Below are 22,539 nucleotides of genomic sequence, written 5' to 3'. Positions count from 1 at the left end.
ACCTGTTTGTTGACTTGGTTTTCGAAGACCTTAGATAGGCAGGGCAGGATGGATATAGGTCTGTAACAGTTTGGGTCCAGGGTGTCTCCCCCTTTGAAGAGGGGGATGACTGAGGCAGCTTTCCAATCCTTGGGGATCTCAGACGATATGAAAGAGAGGTTGAACAGGCTGGTAATAGGGGTTGCGACAATGACGGCGGATAGTTTCAGAAATAGAGGGTCCAGATTGTCTACCCCAGCTGATTTGTACGGGTCCAGGTTTTGCAGCTCTTTCAGAAAATCTGCTATCTTGATATGGGTAAAGGAGTACCTGGAGAGGCTTGGGCGAGTAGCTGCGGGGGGGGCGGAGCTGTTAGCCGCGGTTGGAGTAGCCAGGAGAAAGGCATGGCCGGCCGTTGAGAAATGCTTGTTGAAGTTTTCGATAATCATGGATTTATCGGTGGTGACCGTGTTACCTAGCCTCAGTGCAGTGGGCAGCTGGGAGGAGGTGCTCTTGTTCTCCATGGACTTCAGTGTCCCAGAACTTTTTGGAGTTAGAGCTACAGGATGCAAATTTCTGCCTGAAGAAGCTGGCCTTTGCTTTCCTGACTGACTGCGTGAATTGGTTCCTGACTTCCCTGAACAGTTGCATATTGCGGGGACTATTCGATGCTATTGCAGTACGCCACAGGATGTTTTTGTGCTGGTCGAGGGCAGTCAGGTCAGGAGTGAACCAAGGGCTATATCTGTTCTTAGTTCTGCATTTTTTTGAACGGAGCATGCTTATCTAAAATGGTGAGGAAGTTACTTTTAAAGAATGACCAGGCATCCTCAACTGACGGGATGAGGTCAATATCCTTCCAGGATACCCGGGCCAGGTCGATTAGAAAGGCCTGCTCACAGAAGTGTTTTAGGGAGCGTTTGACAGTGATGAGGGGTTGGTCGTTTGACTGCGGATCCGTAGCGGATACAGGCAATGAGGCAGTGATCGCTGAGATCCTGGTTGAAGACAACGGAGGTGTATTTGGAGGGCCAGTTGGTCAGGATGACGTCTATGAGGGTGCCCTTGTTTACAGATTTAGGGTTGTACCTGGTGGGTTCCTTGATGATTTGTGTGAGAGTGAGGGCATCTAGCTTAGATTGTAGTACTGCCGTGGTGTTAAGCATATCCCAGTTTAGGTCACCTAACAGAACAAACTCTGAAGCTAGATGGGGGGCGATCAATTCACAAATGGTGTCCAGGGCACAGCTGGGAGCTGAGGGGGGTCAGTAGCAGGCGGCAACAGTGAAATACTTATTTCTGGAGAGAGTAATTTTTAAAATTAGTAGTTCGAACTGTTTGGGTATGGACCTGGAAAGTATGACATTACTTTGCAGGCTATCTCTGCAGTAGACTGCAACTCCTCCCCCTTTGGCAGTTCTATCTTGACGGAAAATGTTATAGTTGGGTATGGAAATCTCAGAATTTTTGGTGGCCTTTCAGAGCCAGGATTCAGACACGGCAAGGACATCAGGGTTAGCAGAGTGTGCTAAAGCAGTGAGTAAAACAAACTTAGGGAGGAGGCTTCTGATGTTGACATGCATGAAACCAAGGCTTTTTCGATCACAGAAGTCAACAAATGAGGGTGCCTGAGGACATGCAGGGCCTGGGTTTACCTCCACATCACCCGCGGAACAGAGGAGGAGTAGTATGAGGGTGCGGCTAAAGGCTATCAAAACTGGTGGCCTAGAGTGTTGGGGACAAAGAATAAAAGGAGCAGATTTCTGGGCATGGTAGAATGAATTCAGGGCATAATGCGCAGACAGGGGTATGGTGGGGTGCGGGTACAGCGGAGGTAAGCCCAGGCACTGGGTGATGATAAGAGAGGTTGTATCTCTGGACATGCTGGTTGTAATGGGTGAGGTCACTGCATGTGTGGGAGGTGGGACAAAGGAGGTATCAGGGGTATGAAGAGTGGAACTAGGGGCTCCATTGTAAACTAAAACAATGATAACTAACCTGAACAACAGTATACAAGGCATATTGACATTTGAGAGAGACATACAGCGAGGCATACAGTAATCACAGGTGTTGATTGGGAGAGCTAGCTAAAACAGTAGGTGAGACAACAACAGCTAATCAGCTAGCACAACAACAGCAGGTAAAATGGCGTTGACTAGGCAGAGAGGGTCGGATTAACTACACACAGAGCCTGAGTGCGGCTGGGGCCGACAGAAAACATAAACAAACAGAATGGAGTACCGTGATTAATGGACAGTCCAGCAGGCATCAGCTATGTAGCCAAGTGATCACAGTGTCCAGCAGGCATCAGCTATGTAACCAAGTGATCACAGTGTCCAGGAGGCAGCGGTAGATGGGACAGGGAAGCTAGACGGGCGAGTATTATCCAGGCAAAAAAAAAATGGCTGGCTGTGCAGAAGGTAAAAGCCGCTAGCAGTGGCTAACAATGACTAAATAGCTTGTAGCTAGTTAGCTGGTTAGCTTCTGGAGGTTCTTGAATCTGTTCTAAAAATCAAAAATAATAACGATTCCGTATCACATTGGGTGAGGCAGATTACCGGAAATTATAATCGAATTAAAAATCGAAAAGAGATTGAAAGTAAATATGGGTCCAGTGAGTGGTTGGGCTGGCTTGGGACACGGCGATTCAGACAGTTAGCAGGCCTGTGCTAACAAGCTAACAATTAGTAGGCCGGGGCTAAACAAGCTAGCAGTTAGTAGAACGGGGCTAAACAAGCTAGCAGTTAGCAGGCTGAATTAGCAAGCAAGCAGATAGCAAGGGCTAGAAAGTTAGCCTTTGGGGGACGTCGCGATGTTGTTAAGTCTGTTTATGCCTCTTCATGCGGTGACATCGATAGACCGGTCGTGGGTCCGGATATTGTAGCCCAGGAGTATGCTTTGGTGGTAGCACAGGAGCTCTGGCCGGGCTAGCTTCAAGCTAAGTGGATGGAAACGCTAGCCAGGAGTAGTCATCCGGGGTTGCGGTTAGCTAGTTAGCTAGTTGTGAAGATCCAGATGAAAATGTTCCGTTTGCGGTGGGAGTCCGGGGATAAAAATAATAGGTCCGTTATGCTCTGGTTAGAGTCGCGTTGTTCGAACTGGCGAGAGCTTTCCGAGCTAAAGGTTAGTTGATGACCGCTAGCAATGTTTTGCTGACTGATAGCTGGTAGTTAGCTGGCTAGCTTCAATTGAGGGGTTCCGGATCAGAAGTAAATATAGATACTTTAGATGAAAAAAAGCAGATCCACACCACATAGGGTGAGGCAGGTTGCAGGAGAGTATTTAGATGTTGAGGTTTAGCAAAATGTTTTAAAAGATATGCGAAGAAAAATATGTAAATAAAACGATATATACAAGGGACACGACACGACAAGACGTCTGACTGCTACGCCATCTTGGCACTTAAGTGTGCTGCAGGGAAAGTGTGTGTGTTTGTGCGTGTGTGTGTGTGTACGAATGAATGGGGTGCGAGCCTTGTGCCGAGACCTCTGAGTGCATGCACAGTGTGTGTGTGTGTGTGTGTGTGTGTGTGTGTGTGTGTGTGTGTGTGTGTGTGTGTGTGTGTGCACGCATGTCGTGTGTCCATGCATGTGTGTGCATATGCATGCAGGTGTGTGTGCGTATATCCTACTTGAGCAGGTTTCCCAGGTTGAACAGGGCTCTGTTGTGCTGGGGGTTGGTGTCCAGGGCGGTCCTGTAGTAGTGCTCGGCATCCTCTGGGTGGCGTGTCAGAGTACCCAGGTTGTTCATGGCACTGGCATGGCGAGGGTACAACCTGGAGAGGTTAGAGGAGGGGGAAGGGAGGAGGAGAGCAGGAAAGTAGTTCAGGTAGAGGAGGGAAAAGAAACCCAGGTATCTTCAAGTTCCAATCTGGAAGAAAACATTCCTCCTTCATCACATTTTGTGATGACCGCTAATGGTTGAAAAGGTGCCTGATCGGTCTGGTCCTTGAAATCAGTGACGGCGATAGGAAGCAATTTAGCACTTTGGGGACATGTGACCCTTCTCATGTATCCTTACATGACCCCATAGCGCTACAAGAAGACGACATGACCCCCATGATACCGTAATTAGGATAAGTGGTTGTTATCCTGATAACGGTTATTGTACACCAAATGGCTTCTGTAAATCAATCATTCTAGAGCATCTGAATAAGGCATAAAACGCTCTTATAGAGCATCTGAATAAGGCATGAAACGCTCTTATAGAGCATCTGAATAAGGCATGAAACGCTCTTATAGAGCATCTGAATAAGGCATGAAACGCTCTTATAGAGCATCTGAATAAGGCATGAAACGCTCTTATAGAGCATCTGAATAAGGCATGAAACGCTCTTATAGAGCATCTGAATAAGGCATGAAACGCTCTTATAGAGCATCTGAATAAGGCATGAAACGCTCTTATAGAGCATCTGAATAAGGCATGAAACGCTCTTTTAGAGCATTGAGTGCTTTCAGAAAGGATCGGGTCAAAGGTGGCATGCAATTGCAACCCATTTGTATTATTAGTGGCATAACTATGAGAGACACACATCACAACCCCGGGGGCAAGAGGTGAAACAACGCCACGACAACCATGTCCATTTACAATGCAACTTAGTCTCCTTTCCATTGGCTAATCACAGTTTACGTTGCCTTTCAGTGTGACACTGCCTAGAAAGGAAACAGTGTGGACTTAGTGGCACGCACACTGCCGTAAGCACACTATTGATCCCCACACACACACCATCACCCAATCTAATGTCTTAGCAGGGGACCAGAACACGAAACCTGAAAAACAAACAAATAAAACAACCTCGAAAGAATGCAATAAAACCCACAACTCCAGGGTATAACAACATCGCCTCTCTCTCTTATCACCTTTTAGCCCAAATGAAAAACAAGAAAAATTACCTTCGAAAATAATTGAAAGTGGAAGTAATGTGCCTGGGGGTTAAAGTTTGTCAGTGTCTGATTAAAAAAAGCACCCTATTCCAGAAGTACTTGAAGAAAGGAGGAGATGGTAATGTCATTGGTCAATGAATGTATAATGTAACGTATATTGCCTCGCCCAGCAGACTGTAGACCCATCGCGTTCACGTTGTCATGCTGCGTCACGCTGTTGCTGAGTTAAGGGTCACACAATCCCTTCTACCTACGTAATGTCACGATTTCAAAGCTATATGGTATTAAAGAGAACAAGTTAATTCATTCACATCTTGGTAATATTTGTAATGCTGTGTTTCTCGTTCACGTAATTCATGCACATTTTTGAGCTAGGGCAAAATGGACTCCCACTTGACTCCCATTTATCCAGAATGCCCAGTGCGGCCCATTGACAACATACAAGCAATGTATACAATGACCGTTAATAAGAATCGAATGGAGTTTACCATCTCCTCATTTCTTCAAGTATTTCTGACTATTCCCTATACAGTACACTAACTTTGACAGAACCCGATAGGAACTGGTCGAAGGTAGTGGAAATATAGAGAAAAGGGTACCATTTCAGAGCAGCCTCTGTATAGAGAGTAATGTGGTTTGGAGTGGGATAAAAGGAGCGAAGGGTTCTGGACAGGATTATAACAGCACACCTGCAGGATCCTGTTGCTATACGTAGATACAGGCAGGAGAAGGCATTAGAGGGGATCAGGAAAAAAGAGAGAGAGGGAGAAAGAGAGCGAGGGGGAGCACACTTCTGCTTGTCAGAGATAGGAAAAGGGGAAGGGGGATGAAATGATGGGGTATTCAGAGGATGGAGATGGACGGATAGGGGGATGAAATGATGGGGTATTCGGAGGATAGAGATGGACGGATAGGGGGATGAAATGATGGGGTATTTGGAGGATGTAGATGGACGGATAGGGGGATGAAATGATGGGGTATTCGGAGGATGGAGATGGACGGATTGGGGGATGAAATGATGGGGTATTCGGAGGATGGAGATGGACGGATAGGGGGATGAAATTATGGGGTATTCAGAGGATGGAGATGGACGGACAGGGGGATGAAATTATGGGGTATTCGGAGGATGGAGATGGATGGACAGGGGGATGAAATTATGGGGTATTCGGAGTTCGGAGGATGGAGATGGACGGACAGGGGGATGAAATTATGGGGAATTCGGAGGATGGAGATGGACGGATAGGGGGATGAAATTATGGGGTATTCGGAGGATGGAGATGGACGGATAGGGGGATGAAATGATGGGGTATTTGGAGGATGTAGATGGACGGATAGGGGGATGAAATGATGGGGTATTCGGAGGATGGAGATGGACGGATTGGGGGATGAAATGATGGGGTATTCGGAGGATGGAGATGGACGGATAGGGGGATGAAATTATGGGGTATTCAGAGGATGGAGATGGACGGACAGGGGGATGAAATTATGGGGTATTCGGAGGATGGAGATGGACGGACAGGGGGATGAAATTATGGGGTATTCGGAGGATGGAGATGGACGGATAGGGGGATGAAATTATGGGGTATTCGGAGGATGGAGATGGACGGATAGGGGGATGAAATGATGGGGTATTCGGAGGATGGAGATGGACGGATAGGGGGATGAAATGATGGGGTATTCGTAGGATGGAGATGGACGGATAGGGGGATGAGGAATATAGAACGGGGGAATGGAACTGAGGGAGCTCTGAGATATGCATCCCTATACACACACACACACACACACACACACACACACACACACACACACTCTAGCTAAGCCGGCTCACGGAGCATCCTTCAGTGAGCCTCTACATCTCTGCCAGGGGGAATGGAAAGGTAAAAAGAACAAACTGTAGAAAGAGAAAAGAATGATCCCACTGGACCTAAACCCTTCTGTCCAAATAAGTCAAACAGGCTCTAGCCAGCCCCTGGTAAACTGGGAGAGAGGAGGAGGGGAGAGAGGAGGGGGGGGGAGAGGAGGGGGGAGAGAGGCGAGAGGAGGAGGGGAGAGAGGAGGAGGGAAGAGAGACTCAGATACAGTAGTAGAAGACACACAGCATGATTTCCTTGCTCAGTCAAATACTAATGACTGAGACAAACAACTCTCACACACACTCACAACCACACATAAACAAAATGACAGAGCACTGTAAGGCTAATCAGTTATGACTCAAGAAGAAGGGGGAGGGTAGGGGGGGGGGGAAGAGAGGGGGACGAGAAAAAGGGAAAGCTGGACTGGGGGATAAATATATAGCCTTCTGGGTCTGTAGGAGCCAGGGCCAGTGACAGGCAGAACAAATGGATCCCCTCTTTCATTAGGTACAGTGCTGCGTGTGTGTATCTCACTGAGATGAATGGGGTGAAAGCATCGAGCTGAGACAAGGCCATTACATGCTTGAGAATATGCAATCTAGTGTGTGTGTGTCTGTGTCTGTCTCTCTGTGTGTGTGTGTGTGTGTGTGTGTGTGTGTGTGTGTGTGTGTGTGTGTGTGTGTGTGTGTGTGTGTGTGTGTGTGTGTGTGTGTGTGTGTGTGTGTGTGTGTGTGTGCGTGTGTGTGTGTGTGTGTGTGTGTGTGTGTGTGCAAGCAAGAGAGTGTGTGTGCGCCTTTATGCATTTATGTGCAGCAAACAGAGTTCCTCTGATTTAATAAAATAGTGTTTTGTAATTAATTGAGTGGGCGGACCATCAACGTAAGACAATCAATAACGTCTCTCCTACTTAAAGTAATTCATTCTAGTTACTTAAGGCCTGGAGGTACAGTCTAGACACTATAGGGACGACATGCCATATGAAGAAAGATGTCCTCTGTTTGTCCTGGTGCATGGGCGGAGGGCTGAACTGTTCTCCATTGAGACCTACCTGAGCGTTTCATGACCGCTTGCTGATTGAGGTTTGGAGCCAAACTTTCTGACCGTTTCTCAGTGGGTTTTCTTACCTCAACTGTAATTTTGACTGTAACTTGAACACTTTATCTTTCAGGTCCTGGAGTGACTGAGGTCACATGAGGTTCCAAACACGTGGTTTTGGCAGAATGACCGAATCCCTCAACGTTGAAAGCTGATGGTGTTATTGTGGTTGAGGAATGACTGTGGTTTGGCAGGACTGTGTCCCTGAACGTTGAAAGCTGATGGTGTTATTGTGGTTGAGGAATGACTGTGGTTTGGCAGGACTGTGTCCCTCAACGTTGAAAGCTGATGGTGTTATTGTGGTTGAGGAATGACTGTGGTTTGGCAGGACTGTGTCCCTCAACGTTGAAAGCTGATGGTGTTATTGTGGTTGAGGAATGACTGTGGTTTGGCAGGACTGTGTCCCTCAACGTTGAAAGCTGATGGTGTTATTGTGGTTGAGGAATGACTGTGGTTTGGTGGGACTGTGTCCCTCAACGTTGAAAGCTGATGGTGTTATTGCGGTTGAGGAATGACTGTGGTTTGGCAGGACTGTGTCCCTCAACGTTGACAGCTGATGGTGTTATTGTGGTTGAGGAATGACTTTGGTTTGGTGGGACTGTGTCCCTCAACGTTGAAAGCTGATGGTGTTATTGTGGTTGAGGAATGACTGTGGTTTGGTGGGACTGTGTCCCTGAACGTTGAAAGCTGATGGTGTTATTGTGGTTGAGGAATGACTGTGGTTTGGCAGGACTGTGTCCCATTGACATGGTGATCAGTATGAAACACGTTAACCCCCCTCATATTGCTGTAGTTTTACTTTATTGGACACTGAGACTGACTTTAGAGCAGATTTGTAGTGGCGTAAACAGCAAAAGCTCTGACATTATGGACACTATAACTGACCTGAGAGCAGTTTTGTAGTGGTGGATGGCCTCCTGGTGGCGCCCTCTGTCTTTCAGGAAGTTGGCGTAGTTGTAGTGAACCTTGGCGTTGTGAGGCAGCGTCTGGATGCCAGACCTGTAGAGAGAGCGAGAGAGAGGATGAGGTATAAATAGGAGAGGCAGTGAAACAGATGTGTGCTTGCACTAGCTAGCAAGTGATTTGGGGCACTGTTAAACAGTAGTATAACTTGTGCTTATTTACGATAGTTTGAAGTTGTAGACATGATATTGTTCTCAGAAATCAGTCCTGAGTGCGCAGCCAGACTTTCCTGACTCGATAGACTATATGCGGTGCACTGACTAGTTTTTCATGCATGCTTTTTTACTTGTGAAATAAAGCACCACAAACCGTAGCTACATGTAAAATGATGTGACTAAGACCTCTTCGGCAACAACGTCTAAATTAATGACAGATTTCTTCATTTACCTTAGATTAGTTCTGACTAGTTTAAGGAAGTTACTATTTTGAGGAAGTGGCTATGTTGTTGCTACGGTGACTCAGGAGGGACAAACAACAGTACCTGCCAGGATATGCGAACACAGCACGCCTACATCAAACCACACCCCCAAGACAACACCCGTTTTGGCTTCAGTCCCGGACGCTAGCGTTTCTTAATGAGTAAATCCTCAAAACAAGGCCAAATCAGGAAGTGTAGTCGCCCTTTACTGCATGCGTATGTCTCAAGTTCTATAGGTTATTGATGGTCTTTACATTGTCATCAACTGTAATTTGACTGGGGGCACTGCATTTGCTTGTCCTGGTCCATTGTGGATTGATACTACAGTTTAATTAAAAGCATAGGCTACAGTAACGCATGATAGCATCAGTAAAAAAAATCATCCAATATGTTTGTTGTGTTGAAAGTCAACATTGTTGTAACTGGCTTCAACGAGCCTACACGCCTTCCCTCGTCGCACTCCTCCTAAAATAAAACAACACTAGGCTCCTGTAAATTGTATGTGTGTGGGGCACGTTCTCAAGAAGCAAAATATAGCCTAGGCCTACCGTTGATACTGCATTATAGGACTGAATCATTGAAATATGTTTTGGAGAAGCGCGTCTCTGGTAACCGGATGAGAGGCCCTGTTTGGAGGTGGGGATGGACACCTGAACAAGTGAAATGAAATACGCAGGTAAGCATGTGTGTGTATGTTTTAGGATGTGAAGTATAATAGACAACCTTCTATGGATAGGCTACTTGGCGAGGCAAGGATAAACAAGACAATGCATTGCCATTGAACCGGCCTTCGTTAGTAGCCTAGGCCTAAGTTAAGGGTAGCCTATGGAGGGCTTGGTCTTTAATCATATGAACCGAAAAAAAAGCTATCTGTTTTTTAAAAGAACAACATTTCTACATCAGAAGCATGATATCGTAAAACCGCTTCTCTCGTTCCATGATACTGTTTGCACACATAGGCCTAAATGTCTTTACGCATAGCATTTGCTCGTCTATACGAGCATAACAATCTGCTGTTGATATGGCATTATAGGAGGACTGAATAGCTTGAAGGGGTGTTTCTTTGGTAATCGGACGAGGGTCGCTCTTTGAAAATGGAGTGTTTCTTTGGTAATCGGACGAGGGTCGCTCTTTGAAAATGGAGTGTTTCTTTGGTAATCGGACGAGGGTCGCTCTTTGAAAATGGAGATGAATAGCCTACTCGAACAAGTTAAATGAATTATGCAGATATGTGAATTATGAATAATAAAAAGCATGAGGGCTAAAACGTCTCAAATATTTCAAAGCACTCTCAGTAGACCATTTTAAACCCCTTTATTCATTGGCTATTTGGCAAATGGTCAGGATGAGAATGTGTGTGAGATGCTGCTAAACCAGCCTTGATTAAGTGGAGGGTAGGCTATGCTTGGTTTTGGACGGAAACCAATAGTTTCTAACTACGAGATTCACCGGCGCAAAAGGCACTATGTCATGGCTGGATAGGCTGAGCTGTTTTTAAGGACACACCTCAAATATTGCCACCCCTCCCACGGCAGCGCAAGCTAGCTGATGTTAGACAAGTAAATTGCCTAAACTGGCATTAGGGCTAGAAAATACCAGTGCACCAGTTTTCACATTACGAAATTGCAAACTAACGTGTGACTCTTTAGCGCCAGCCGGAAACAGATTCCAGAATGAGAGATGGAGGTAGGGAGGGATGGAGGTAGGGAGAGATGGATGGAGGTAGGGAGGGATGGAGGTAGGGAGGGATGGAGGTAGGGAGGGAGGGGTGGAGGTAGGGAGGGATGGAGGTAGGGAGGGGTGGAGGTAGGGAGTGATGGAGGTAGGGAGGGATGGAGGTAGGTAGGGAGGGGTGGAGGTAGGGAGGGATGGAGGTAGGGAGGGATGGAGGTAGGGAGGGATGGATGGAGGTAGGGAGGGATGGAGTTAGGGAGGAAGGGATGGAGGTAGGGATGGATGGAGGTAGGGAGGGATGGAGGTAGGGAGGGATGGAGGGAGGGAGGGAGGGAGGGAGTGAGAGAGGGAGGTAGGGAGGGGGTAGGGAGGGATGGAGGTAGGGAGTTAGAGATGGAGGTAGGGAGGTAGGGAGGGATGGAGGTAGGGAGGGATGGAGGGAGGGAGGGAGGGAGGTAGGGAGGGAGGGATGTAGGTAGGGAGGGAGGGATGGAGGTAGGGAGGGAGGGATGGAGGTAGGGAGGGATGGAGGGAGGGAGGGAGGTAGGGATGGAGGTAGGAAAGGATAGATGGAGATAGAGAGGGATAGATTGAGGTAGAGAGGGATATATGGAGGTAGAGAGGGATAGATGGAGGTAGAGAGGGATAGATGGAGGTAGAGGCATAGATGGAGGTAGAGAGGGATAGATTGAGGTAGAGAGGGATAGATGGAGGTAGAGAGGGATGGATGGAGGTAGAGAGGGATAGATGGAGGTAGAGAGGGATGGATGGATGGAGGGATGGAGGTAGGGAGTGAGGGATGGGGTTAGGGAGGGAGGGAGGAAGGGAGGGATTGAGGTAGGGAGTGAGGGATGGGGTAGGGAGTGAGGGATGGGGTAGAGAGTGAGGAATGAGGTAGGAAGGGATGGATGAGGTAGGGAGGGATGGATGGAGGGATGGAGGTAGGTAGGAAGGGATGGAGGTAGGGAGGGAGGGATGGAGGTAGGGAGGGAGGTAGGGAGGGGGGGAGGGATGGAGGTAGGCAGGGATGAGTTAGGCAGGGATTGGGTAGGGAGTGAGAGATGGGGTAGGGAGGGATGGAGGTAGAGAGGGATGGATGGATGGAGGAAGGATGGGGGTAGGCAGGGATGGGGTAAGGAGTGAGGGATGGGGGTAGGGAGTGAGGGATGGAGGTAGGCAGGGATGGGGTAAGGAGTGAGGGATGGGGTAGGGAGGGATGGAGGTAGAGAGGAATGGATGTAGGGAGTGAGGGATGGAGGTAGGCAGGGATGGGGTAGGGAGTGAGGGATGGGGTAGGGAGTGAGGGATGGGGTAGGGAGTGAAGGATGGGGGGTAGGGAGTGAGGGATGGGGTAGGGAGGGATGGAGGTAGGCAGGGAGGTAGGGAGGGATAGAGGTAGAGAGGGATGGAGGTAGGGAGGAAGGGATGGGGTAGGGAGGGATGGAGGTAGGGAGGGATTGAGGTAGAGAGGGTTGGAGGTAGGGAGGGAGGGATGGGGGTAGGGAGAGATGGGGGTAGGGAGGGTTTGAGGTAGAGAGGGATGGAGGTATGGAGGGAGGGATGGGGGTAGGGAGGGAGGTAGGGAGGGATAGAGGTAGAGAGGGATGGAGGTAGGCAGGGATGGGGTAGGGAGTGAGGGACGGGGTAGGGAGTGAGGGATGGGGTAGGGAGTGACGGATGGGGGTAGGGAGTGAGGGATGGGGGTTGGGAGAGAGGGTTGGGGTAGGGAGTGAGGGATGGGGTAGGGAGGGATGGATGGAGGTAGGGAGGGATGGATGGAAGAGGGATGGATGGATGGAGGGAGGGAAGGAGAGATGGATGTAGGTAGGGAGAGATGGATGGAGGTAGGGGGGATGGATGGAGGGATGGAGGTAGGGAGGGAGGGAGGAATGGATGGAAGTAGGGAGAGATGGAGGTAGGTAGGGAGGGATGGATGGGGGGATGAAATGAGGTGTCTTAGCAACCTGTCCTTATCTGTTAGCGAGGCAGACAGAAAGAGGAATGGACAGATAAACTGATCGATAAACAGCATGCGGCCGAGTCTGGGAGAGAGATAGCGTCTGCTGAGGACATATACTGTGGATGGGGTCAGGGGTGTGCTTGCATGCACCTGTGTGTGTGTGTGTGTGTGTGTGTGTGTGTGTGTGTGTGTGTGTGTGTGTGTGTGTGTGTGTGTGTGTGTGTGTGTGTGTGTGTGTGTGTGTGTGTGTGTGTGTGTGAGAGAGAGAGAGATTAGCATGCAATCTGACTTTGCCATGTTCTAATAAACAGCTTTATATTCACACCCATTAATCTGGCTTGTAAAACAACATGGAAATGAGAGTGTGGAAGGAAGGAGAGAGGAAGGGTAAATAGTAGGAGAGAGGAAGAGAAAATGTGTGTGGAAAGAGCGAGCCTCCCTAATGTGCTACTGGTGATGAATAACTCAAGACATTCCATTAATCCAGGGTCTGACACGCACACACATACACACCCCATCCCACCCACCACTCACCCCGTACCACTGACCTGAAGAGGGCCTCCCGGGACAGCCAGATGTCGTTCTGCTGAACGGTCTTCCAGGAGAAGAGCAGGAGGAGCAGCAGCGTGGAGACGGTCAGGGCCGTGGTGCCCCAGCGACCCACCACAGAACACAACCTGCCCAGGCCATGGGCCACCAGGATACAGTAACCCATACTGGGGGAGGAGGGAGGGGGTAAAGGGGAGAGAGAGGGAGAGGGGAGAAAGATGGGGATGAAAGGTCAGAGAGAAGAAGGGGGTGAAGATGAGGGAGAGAGGAGTGGGGGGACGGAGAGTAGGTAGAGAAAGGTATGAGTGAGGAGGGGAGGCAGGGAAAGGGAGGGGAGTTGGTAGAAGTAAAGAGGGGGAAGGGAGAGATGTCGTACAGGGAAGGAGAGAAGAAAGAGGAGGGAGAGGAGGGGAGCCGGAATGTGGTGGGGGGGGGAGAAAGAGAGATATCTTTCAATTATCTCCCACTCAATCATCTCCAGTCCAGTGCTGCAGAGTAAATACATACATGAATAAGACGTTCTGCTCACCAAGACTCTCCAAGACATTCACTACTCTGAGACCAATGTGCTTCTCTAGTGTTTTCCCTGGACGGGATTCAAGAAGAAAACGACACGTAGTAGCCCCTCGCTAGAACAGGAAGTTCTCATTGGCCGCTGATACACTTCCTGTTTATGGTTAAGACGTCCCTGGTCGCCGTGGAGACGGAAGACAGATGACTGTCCTGACAGTTTGAGGTAAACATAGTGATGAGCCACTCCCTTAGTTGGAGGAGTCTGATGGCTTTAACAGCACGTCCACACACACACACACACACACACACACACACACACACACACACACACACACACACACACACACACACACACACACACACACACACACACACACACACACACACACACACACACACACACAGAGAGAGAATAGCCGGCCAGCGGACACACAAACACACCCAAGAAAATGACGTGCTTTTCAGTTATCCAGAGTTCAAGAAGTCCTAGAAGTCTAGCCAAGAATCCCCTCTCTCCAGTCCCACAGTAACCTGTTTTTCCACAGGAAATATAACATGGCTGCTTCCTTACAATCCCCTACCTCCCCAAACACACACACCTAAGACTGAACAAACCCCATCTCCCACCCCAATGCTGTCTCACACCCCTGTGTATTTGTGTGTGTGTGTGTATATGTGTAGGTGTGTGTGTGTGTGTGTGTATTAGCACAGGGCAAACAGAGCTCTCTCATTCCTTCCACATCATTGCAGTTCCCCTACAAACCCAGACAGAAGGTAGGAAAGTAAATAACACCAGGAGATATTCTGAGAAAATAACAACGGAGAAAATCAGCTTAAGAGAGAGAGACAGAACGTGAGAACAGGTTGAAAAAAGAGAGGAGGCAGAAAATACGGTGTTAAAAATACAGATGTGATAGAATGATATGATGCTAGACAGACAGAGAGGAGGAGAGAGTGATTGAAACCGAGGGAGACTAAATGGGAGAGAGCTAGCGGCCAGCTATTTAAAGGCTGTCTGCTGATTTCCAGTATCCTCCTGAGTGTGTGTGTGTCAGACAGAGACAGAGAAAACAGACAGACAGACAGACAGACAGACAGACAGACAGAGACAGTCAGCCCACTGACAACCCCTATCAGACCACAGCAAAATCAGTCTACTTGAACAGAGCAATACTCAATCATGAGGCATCAAAGCCAAAGGAACTGAGTAACATTAAGAAATGCTATAGATGGAAGGAATGCAGTTTGGAAACCTACCAAAAAACAATTAGGCAACAACAAATTCAATCCCATTTAGACAATTTCCTGGGGAAAACTTTCCACTGCAAAAGTGAAAGTGTAAACTTGGCAGTAGAAAATCTTAACAGTATATTTGACCTCTCAGCTTCCCTATCAAGTCTAAAAATCTCAAATAGAAAACCGAAGAAAATGAACAACAATGACAAATGGTTTGATGAAGAATGCAAAAATCTAAGAAAGAAATTGAGAAACCTGTCCAACCAAAAACATAGAGACCCGGAAAGTCTACGCCTTCACTATGGTGAATCACTAAAACAATACAGAAATACACTACGGAAAAAGAAGGAACAGCATGTCAGAAATCAGCTCAATGCAATTGAAGAATCCATAGACTCTAACCACTTCTGGGAAAATTGGAAAACACTAAACAAACAACAACACGAAGAATTATCTATCCAAAATGGAGATGTATGGGTAAACCACTTCTTCAATCTTTTTGGCTCTATAACAAAGAATAAAGAGCAAAAACATATACATGATCAAATACAAATCTTAGAATCAACTATTAAAGACTACCAGAACACACTGGATTCTCTAATTACCTTGAATGAGTTACAGGACAAAATAAAAATCCTCCAACCCAAAAAGGCCTGTGGTGTTGATGGTATCCTTAATTAAATGATCAAATATACAGACAACAAATTCCAATTGGCTATACTAAAACTCTTTAACATCATCCTTAGCTCTGGCATCTTCCCGAATATTTGGAACCAAGGACTGATCACCCCAATCCACAAAAGTGGAGACAAATTTGACCCCAATAACTATCGTGGAATATGCGTCAACAGTAACCTTGGGAAAATCCTCTGCATTATCATTAACAGCAGACTTGTACATTTCCTCAATGAAAACAATGTACTGAGCAAATGTCAAATTGGCTTTTTACCAAATTACCGTACAACAGACCATGTTTTCACCCTACACACCCTAATTGACAAACAAACAAACCAAAACAAAGGCAAAGTCTAATCATGCCTTGTTGATTTCAAAAAAGCCTTCGACTCAATTTGGCATGAGGGTCGGCTATACAAATTGATGGAAAGTGGTGTTGGGGGTAAAACATACGACATTATAAAATCCATGTACACAAATAACAAGTGTGCGGTTAAAATTGGCAAAAAACACACACATTTCTTCACACAGGGTCGTGGGGTGAGACAGGGATGCAGCTTAAGCCCCACCCTCTTCAACATATATATCAACGAATTAGCGCGGTCACTAGAAAAGTCTGCAGCACCCGGCCTCACCCTACTAGAATCCGAAGTCAAATGTCTACTGTTTGCTGATGATCTGGTGCTTCTGTCACCAACCAAGGAGGGCCTACAGCAGCACCTAGATCTTCTGCACAGATTCTGTCAGACCTGGGCCCTGACAGTAAATCTCAGTAAGACCAAAATAATGGTGTTCCAAAAAAGGTCCAGTCGCCAGGACCACAACTACAAATTCCATCTAGACACTGTTGCCCTAGAGCACACAAAAAACATACATACCTTGGCCTAAACATCAGCACCACAGGTAACTTCCACAAAGCTGTGAACGATCTGAGAGACAAGGCAAGAAGGGCATTCTATGCCATCAAAAGGAACATACATTTCAAGATACCAATTAGGATCTGGCTAAAAATACTTGAATCAGTCATAGAGCCCATTGCCCTTTATGGTTGTGAGGTCTGGGGTCCGCTCACCAACCAAGACTTCACAAAATGGGACAAACACCAAATTGAGACTCTGCATGCAGAATTCTGCAAAAAAAAAGATCCTCCGTGTACAACGTAGAACACCAAATAATGCATACAGAGCAGAATTAGGCCGATACCCACTAATTATCAAAATCCAGAAAAGAGCCGTTAAATTCTACAACCACCTAAAAGGAAGCGAATCCCAAACCTTCCATAACAAAGCCATCACCTACAGAGAGATGAACCTGGATAAGAGTCCCCTAAGCAAGTTGGTCCAAGGGCTCTGTTCACAAACACAAACACACCCCACAGGACAACAGCACAATTAGACCCAACCAAATCATGAGAAAACAAAAAGATAATTACTTGACACATTGGAAAGAATTAACAAAAAAACAGAGCAAACTAGAATGCTATTTGGCCTTAAACAGAGAGTACACAGTGGCAGAATACCTGACCACTGTGACTGACACAAACTTAAGGAAAGCTTAGGATATGTACAGACTCAGTGAGCTATTGAGAAAGGCCGCCGTAGGCCGCTATGTGCTCACTGCCCACAAAATGAGGTGGAAACTGAGCTGCACTTCCTAACCTCCTGCCCAATGTATGACCATATTAGAGAGACATATTTCCTTCAGATTACACAGATCCACAAAAAAATCGTACTTTAACCATTTGTACATGGTTACAACACTCTAATATGACATTTGTAATGTCTTTATTGTTTTGAAACTTCGGTATGTGTAATGTTTACTGTTCATTTTAATTGTTTATTTCACTTTTGTATATTATCTACCTCACTTGCTTTGGCAATGTTAACACATGTTTCCCATGCCAATAAAGCCCCTTAACTTCTTCGATATAGGGGGCGCTCTTTTAATTTTTGGATAAAAAAACGTTCCCATTTTAAACAAGATATTTTGTCACGAAAAGATGCTCGACTATGCATATAATTGACAGCTTTGGAAAGAAAACGCTCTGACGTTTCCAAAACTGCAAAGATATTATCTGTGAGTGCTACAGAACTGATGCTACAGGCGAAACCAAGATGACATTTCAAACATGAAATGCCCCAGATTTTGAAGGGCTGTGTTCCAATGTCTCCTTATATGGCTGTGAATGCGCAAGGAATGAGCCTACACTTTCTGTCGTTTCCCCAAGGTGTCTGCAGCATTGTGACATATTTGTAGGCATATCATTGGAAGATTGACCATAAGAGACTACATTTACCAGGTGCTCGCTTGGTGTCCTCCGTTGCAATTATTGCGTAATCTCCAGCTGCGTGCATTTTTCCATTTGTATCAGAGGAGAAACCCAACTGCCACGAATGACTTATCATCGAATAGATATGTGAAAAACACCTTGAGGATTGATTCTAAATAACGTTTTCCATGTTCCTGTCGATATTATGGAGTTAATTTGGAAAAAAGTTTGGCGTTGTAATGACTGAATTTTCAGGGTTTTTTCTTAGCCAAACGTGATGAACAAAACGGAGCGATTTCTTCTACACAAATAATCTTTTTGTAAAAACTGAACATTTGCTATCTAACTGAGAGTCTCCTGATTGAAAACATCCGAAGTTCTTCAAAGGTAAATGATTTTATTTGAATGCTTATCTTGTTTTTGTGAAAATGTTGCCTGCTGAATGATAGGCTTAATGCTATGCTAGCTATCAATACTCTTACACAAATGCTTGTGTAGCTATGGTTGAAAAGCATATTTTGAAAATCTGAGATGACAGTGTTGTTAACAAAAGGCTAAGCTTGTGAGCCAATATATTTATTTCATTTCATTTGCGATTTTCATGAATAGTTAATGTTGCGTTATGCTAATGAGCTTGAGGCTATGATTACGCTCCCGGATACGGGATTGCTCGGCGCAAGAAGTTAAGTTGAATTAAGAGACAGACAGACAGACAGACAGACAGACAGACAGACAGACAGACAGACAGACAGACAGACAGACAGACAGACAGACAGACAGACAGACAGAAAGAGAGAGCGATACAGAAAGAAAGAGAGAGAGAGAGAGAGAGAGAGAGAGCGAGAGAGAGAGAGAGAAAGAAAGAAAGAGAGAGAGAGACAGAGAGAGACAGAGAGACAGAGAGACAGAGAGAGAGACACACAGAGAAAGAGAGAGAGAGAGAGACAGACAGACAGAGAAAGAGAGAGAGAGAGAGACAGACAGAGACAGAGAGGGAGAGAGACAGAGAGAGAGAGAGAGAGAGAGAGAGAGAGAGAGAGAGAGAGAGAGAGAGAGAGACAGAGAGAGAGAGAGAGAGAGAGAGAGAGAGAGACAGACACAGAGACAGAGACAGAGAGAGGGAAAGACAGAGAGACAGGGAGAAAAATAGAGACAGAGAGAGAGATAGAGAGAGAGAGAGAGAGAGACAGAGACAGAGAGACAGAGAGAGAGAGAGAGAGGGAAAGACAGAGCGACAGAGAGAAAAAGAAAGAAAGAGAGAGAGACGGAGAGAGCGACAGAGAGAGAGAGAGAGAGAGAAAGAGACAGACAGAGAGAGAGAGACAGGGAGAGGGAAAGACAGAGAGAGACAGAGAGATAAAGAAAGAAAGAGAGAGAGAGACAGAGAGAGGGAAAGACAGAGAGAGACAGAGAGATAAAGAAAGAGAGAGAGAGCGAGAGAGAGAGAGAGAAAGAGAGAAAGAGAGACAGAGAGAGAGAGACAGGGAGAGGGAAAGACAGAGAGAGACAGAGATAAAGAAAGAAAGAGAGAGAGAGACAGAGAGCCTGAGAGACAGAGAGAGAAAGAGTTTGAGTTTTTATAAAACCTTTATTTTTTTACTCAAGTGTTAACATAAATAATGACACACTGCCTTTTCAGAAATGAAACAACAAATGTAATTCCTAAACAAAAATAAATACATAACATATACATTCAACTTATTTCAGCAGCAAAAAATAATTTCCCCTCCTCTACAAAACAAAGCGCTCTTTCGTAGGCCCACTTCTCCTCAAATAATAGGAGATCTTTTACAGCTGAAAAGAACTCAAAATCTACTTTTATTCTTGCTTTCACTAAACCTTTAAAAACACATCTAACATCCTGCCCATATCCCGTTTCTATCTTATGTTTCCTACTCAGAAAAATTGACATCTTAGCTTGTCCCAAAATAAAATGTAACATTTGACATTTTCTTTTCTGTTGTTTACTATATTGAAACCCCAAAATAAAAACAGTGTTATTGAAAAACTCCCCTACTGCTTTAAACAAAGATTCCAGCATTTCCAATAGAGGTTTTATCCTCTCACACTCCATAAAACAGTGAAAAATGGTTTCTCTTATATTACAAAAAGGACATCCATCTCTAACATCTGAGTTAATAACAGATACAAAAGCATTAACTGCAATGATGCCATGCAAAACCCTCCATTGCATATCACCAGTACCCTTTTGTAACGGTGGCTTGTACAGTGCTCTCCATGCTGGCTTTACCTTGTCATCAATGCCCAATTTTACCCTCCATGGAGTATCTTTTCTATTTTTCAATTTATCTTTATTCAACACCTTGACACACCCCCTATACAATTCCTTCCCATTCACCTCATCCAAACCCACCTCCTCCAACCCTCTCAAATCCAGCAATAACGCCTTTCTTTCTGACTCTGGGATATTTGGTGTAATCCCTAGTTTTGGAAATGAGACGTCTTCATCTTGCACCTTCTTCTTGTGGCTACTAAGCATACCCCATTCTTCCGCTGACAGAGCCTTCCTACAGCTCCCCAGCATTTGTCCGACAATCCTTTCCGACCTCATCCCCAAATGTTCTGCCACTCGTCTTCCATCCATTAAGGCGGGCCCAGCCATGGCCATTAACTGTCTTAAGGTGATGATTTTCCCCTTCACCAGAATCTTGGAGAAATGTGGAACAGCTGCAGTTGTACAATCCAGTCTTGCCCCATACACCAGAGGTTCCTCCAACAGCCAATGCACTGACTCCGCTGAAGTTCTTCTGGACACCTTCATTACGCTCCACACTCTGAGAAGGCCTCTGTAAAACGGAGGTACTCCTTCCCTAGAAATCTGGCTACTATCAACCAGAAATAAAGCCTTCTTTAAACCTAATCCTCCAACCCGCTGTAATATAAGACCTGTCACCCCTCTCCACACCACATTTTCCGGTCCATAAAGCAACCTTTGAATAAACTGAAACCGAAAAGCAGCAGCCCTACTAGCAAGATGTACAAGACCTTGTCCCCCCTCCTCTTTTGACAAATACAAAACACTTTGTGGAACCCAGTGATATTTATCCCAAAAGAAATCCACAATAATTGCCTGTATCTTAGCCAGAAGGCCAGATGGTGGTTCTAAAACTGACAACCGATGCCACAGTGCAGAGGCAATCACATTGTTAACTATAATAGTGCGCCCCCTATATGACATACGAGATAGTAACCAACGCCATCTCCTCATCCTCCCTTCCACCATTTCAACCACCCCACTCCAATTTTTTTCCATAGTCCCCTCATCTCCTAGGTACACTCCAAGATACTTAAAACCTCCCTTACACCATTCTAGCCCCCCTGGCAAAGCCATGATCCCTCCAGACCATTCTCCAATCTGTAAAGCACAACTCTTTTCCCAATTTACCTTTGCAGAGGATATTCCCCTAAAACGATCAACCATTAGACTCAAACTATCCACCTCTGCTTGATTTTTCACTAGCACAACTACATCATCAGCATAGGCTGAAAGACGAATAGGAGGAATATCCTCTGAAAGGCACACCCCTGCAATGCGACTTCTAATGCTATTTAGTAGTGGCTCTATAGCAATAGCATATAACATCCCAGACATAGAACATCCCTGCCTAATACCGCTACACACTTTAAAAGGAGCACTCAAACCACCGTTAACTTTCAATACACTTTCAATGTCACCATATATCACCTTTATCATGGCAATAAAACCAGAGCTGAACCCAAACGCCTCAAACGTGTGCCATAAATATTGATGTTCAACTCGGTCAAATGCCTTTTCCTGATCAATTGAAATTAGACCAGCATCCAACCCAATAGCCTTAGAGACGTCCAAAAAATCACGAATCAGAGAAATGTTATCCCCTATCTGCCTGCCAGGAACACAGTAGGACTGATCCGTATGTATGATTTGCCCCATCACCTCCCTCAGCCTGTTGGACAAAGCCTTTGACAATATTTTATAATCAGTACACAATAAAGCCACCGGCCTCCAGTTCTTCACCTCCCTCAGGTCACCCTTTTTAGGCAGTAGGGTGAGGACAGCCCTTCTGCAGCTTATTGGTAGTAACCCTCCGGTTAAACTATCATTAGCTACTTCTAACCAATCCTCTCCCAACATAGCCCAAAAAGACTTAAAAAAGTAAACGGGAAGCCCATCAATGCCTGGTGCCCTTCCATTTTCCATGCCATTTAATGCAGTGTATAAATCCTGCAAAGACAATGGTTGCTCAAGCTCAACCTGAGCTTCTGCAGGCACCTTTGAGAGCCCATCAAAGAACTGCTGTGTCACTGTTTTGTCCTCTTTGTACTCACACTTGTAGAGCTCAGCATAGAACTCTACTGCCCTCTTTCTAATTTCACTAGGGCTAGTGAGCTCTTGTCCAACAGCTGATTTGAGACAATGAATAATTTTTCTTTGTCCATTCTTTTTCTCTAAACCAAAGAAAAATTTGGAT

The 22,539-nt window shown here is 45.9% G+C and overlaps 1 protein-coding gene across 1 annotated transcript in view; it reads right to left on the bottom strand.

The window, feature by feature from the left end:
• The window catches only part of LOC110490323 (transmembrane O-mannosyltransferase targeting cadherins 1), a 110,829-nt gene that overhangs the window by 18,748 nt on the left and 69,542 nt on the right, over window positions 1–22,539 (bottom strand). Inside the window, exons 9-11 of the mRNA XM_036944636.1 lie at window positions 13,374–13,541; window positions 8,696–8,809; window positions 3,611–3,754 (exon numbers count right to left, since the gene is read on the bottom strand). Of these exons, the coding sequence (XP_036800531.1) occupies window positions 3,611–3,754; window positions 8,696–8,809; window positions 13,374–13,541 (426 nt within the window). The remainder of the gene's footprint in view (window positions 1–3,610; window positions 3,755–8,695; window positions 8,810–13,373; window positions 13,542–22,539) is intronic.

The sequence above is a fragment of the Oncorhynchus mykiss genome, chromosome 15 (genome assembly GCF_013265735.2).
Source record: "Oncorhynchus mykiss isolate Arlee chromosome 15, USDA_OmykA_1.1, whole genome shotgun sequence".
Lineage (NCBI taxonomy): Eukaryota > Metazoa > Chordata > Actinopteri > Salmoniformes > Salmonidae > Oncorhynchus > Oncorhynchus mykiss.
The sequence above is the reverse complement of the archived record's forward strand: the minus strand, read 5'-3'. Positions and strand labels throughout refer to the sequence as shown.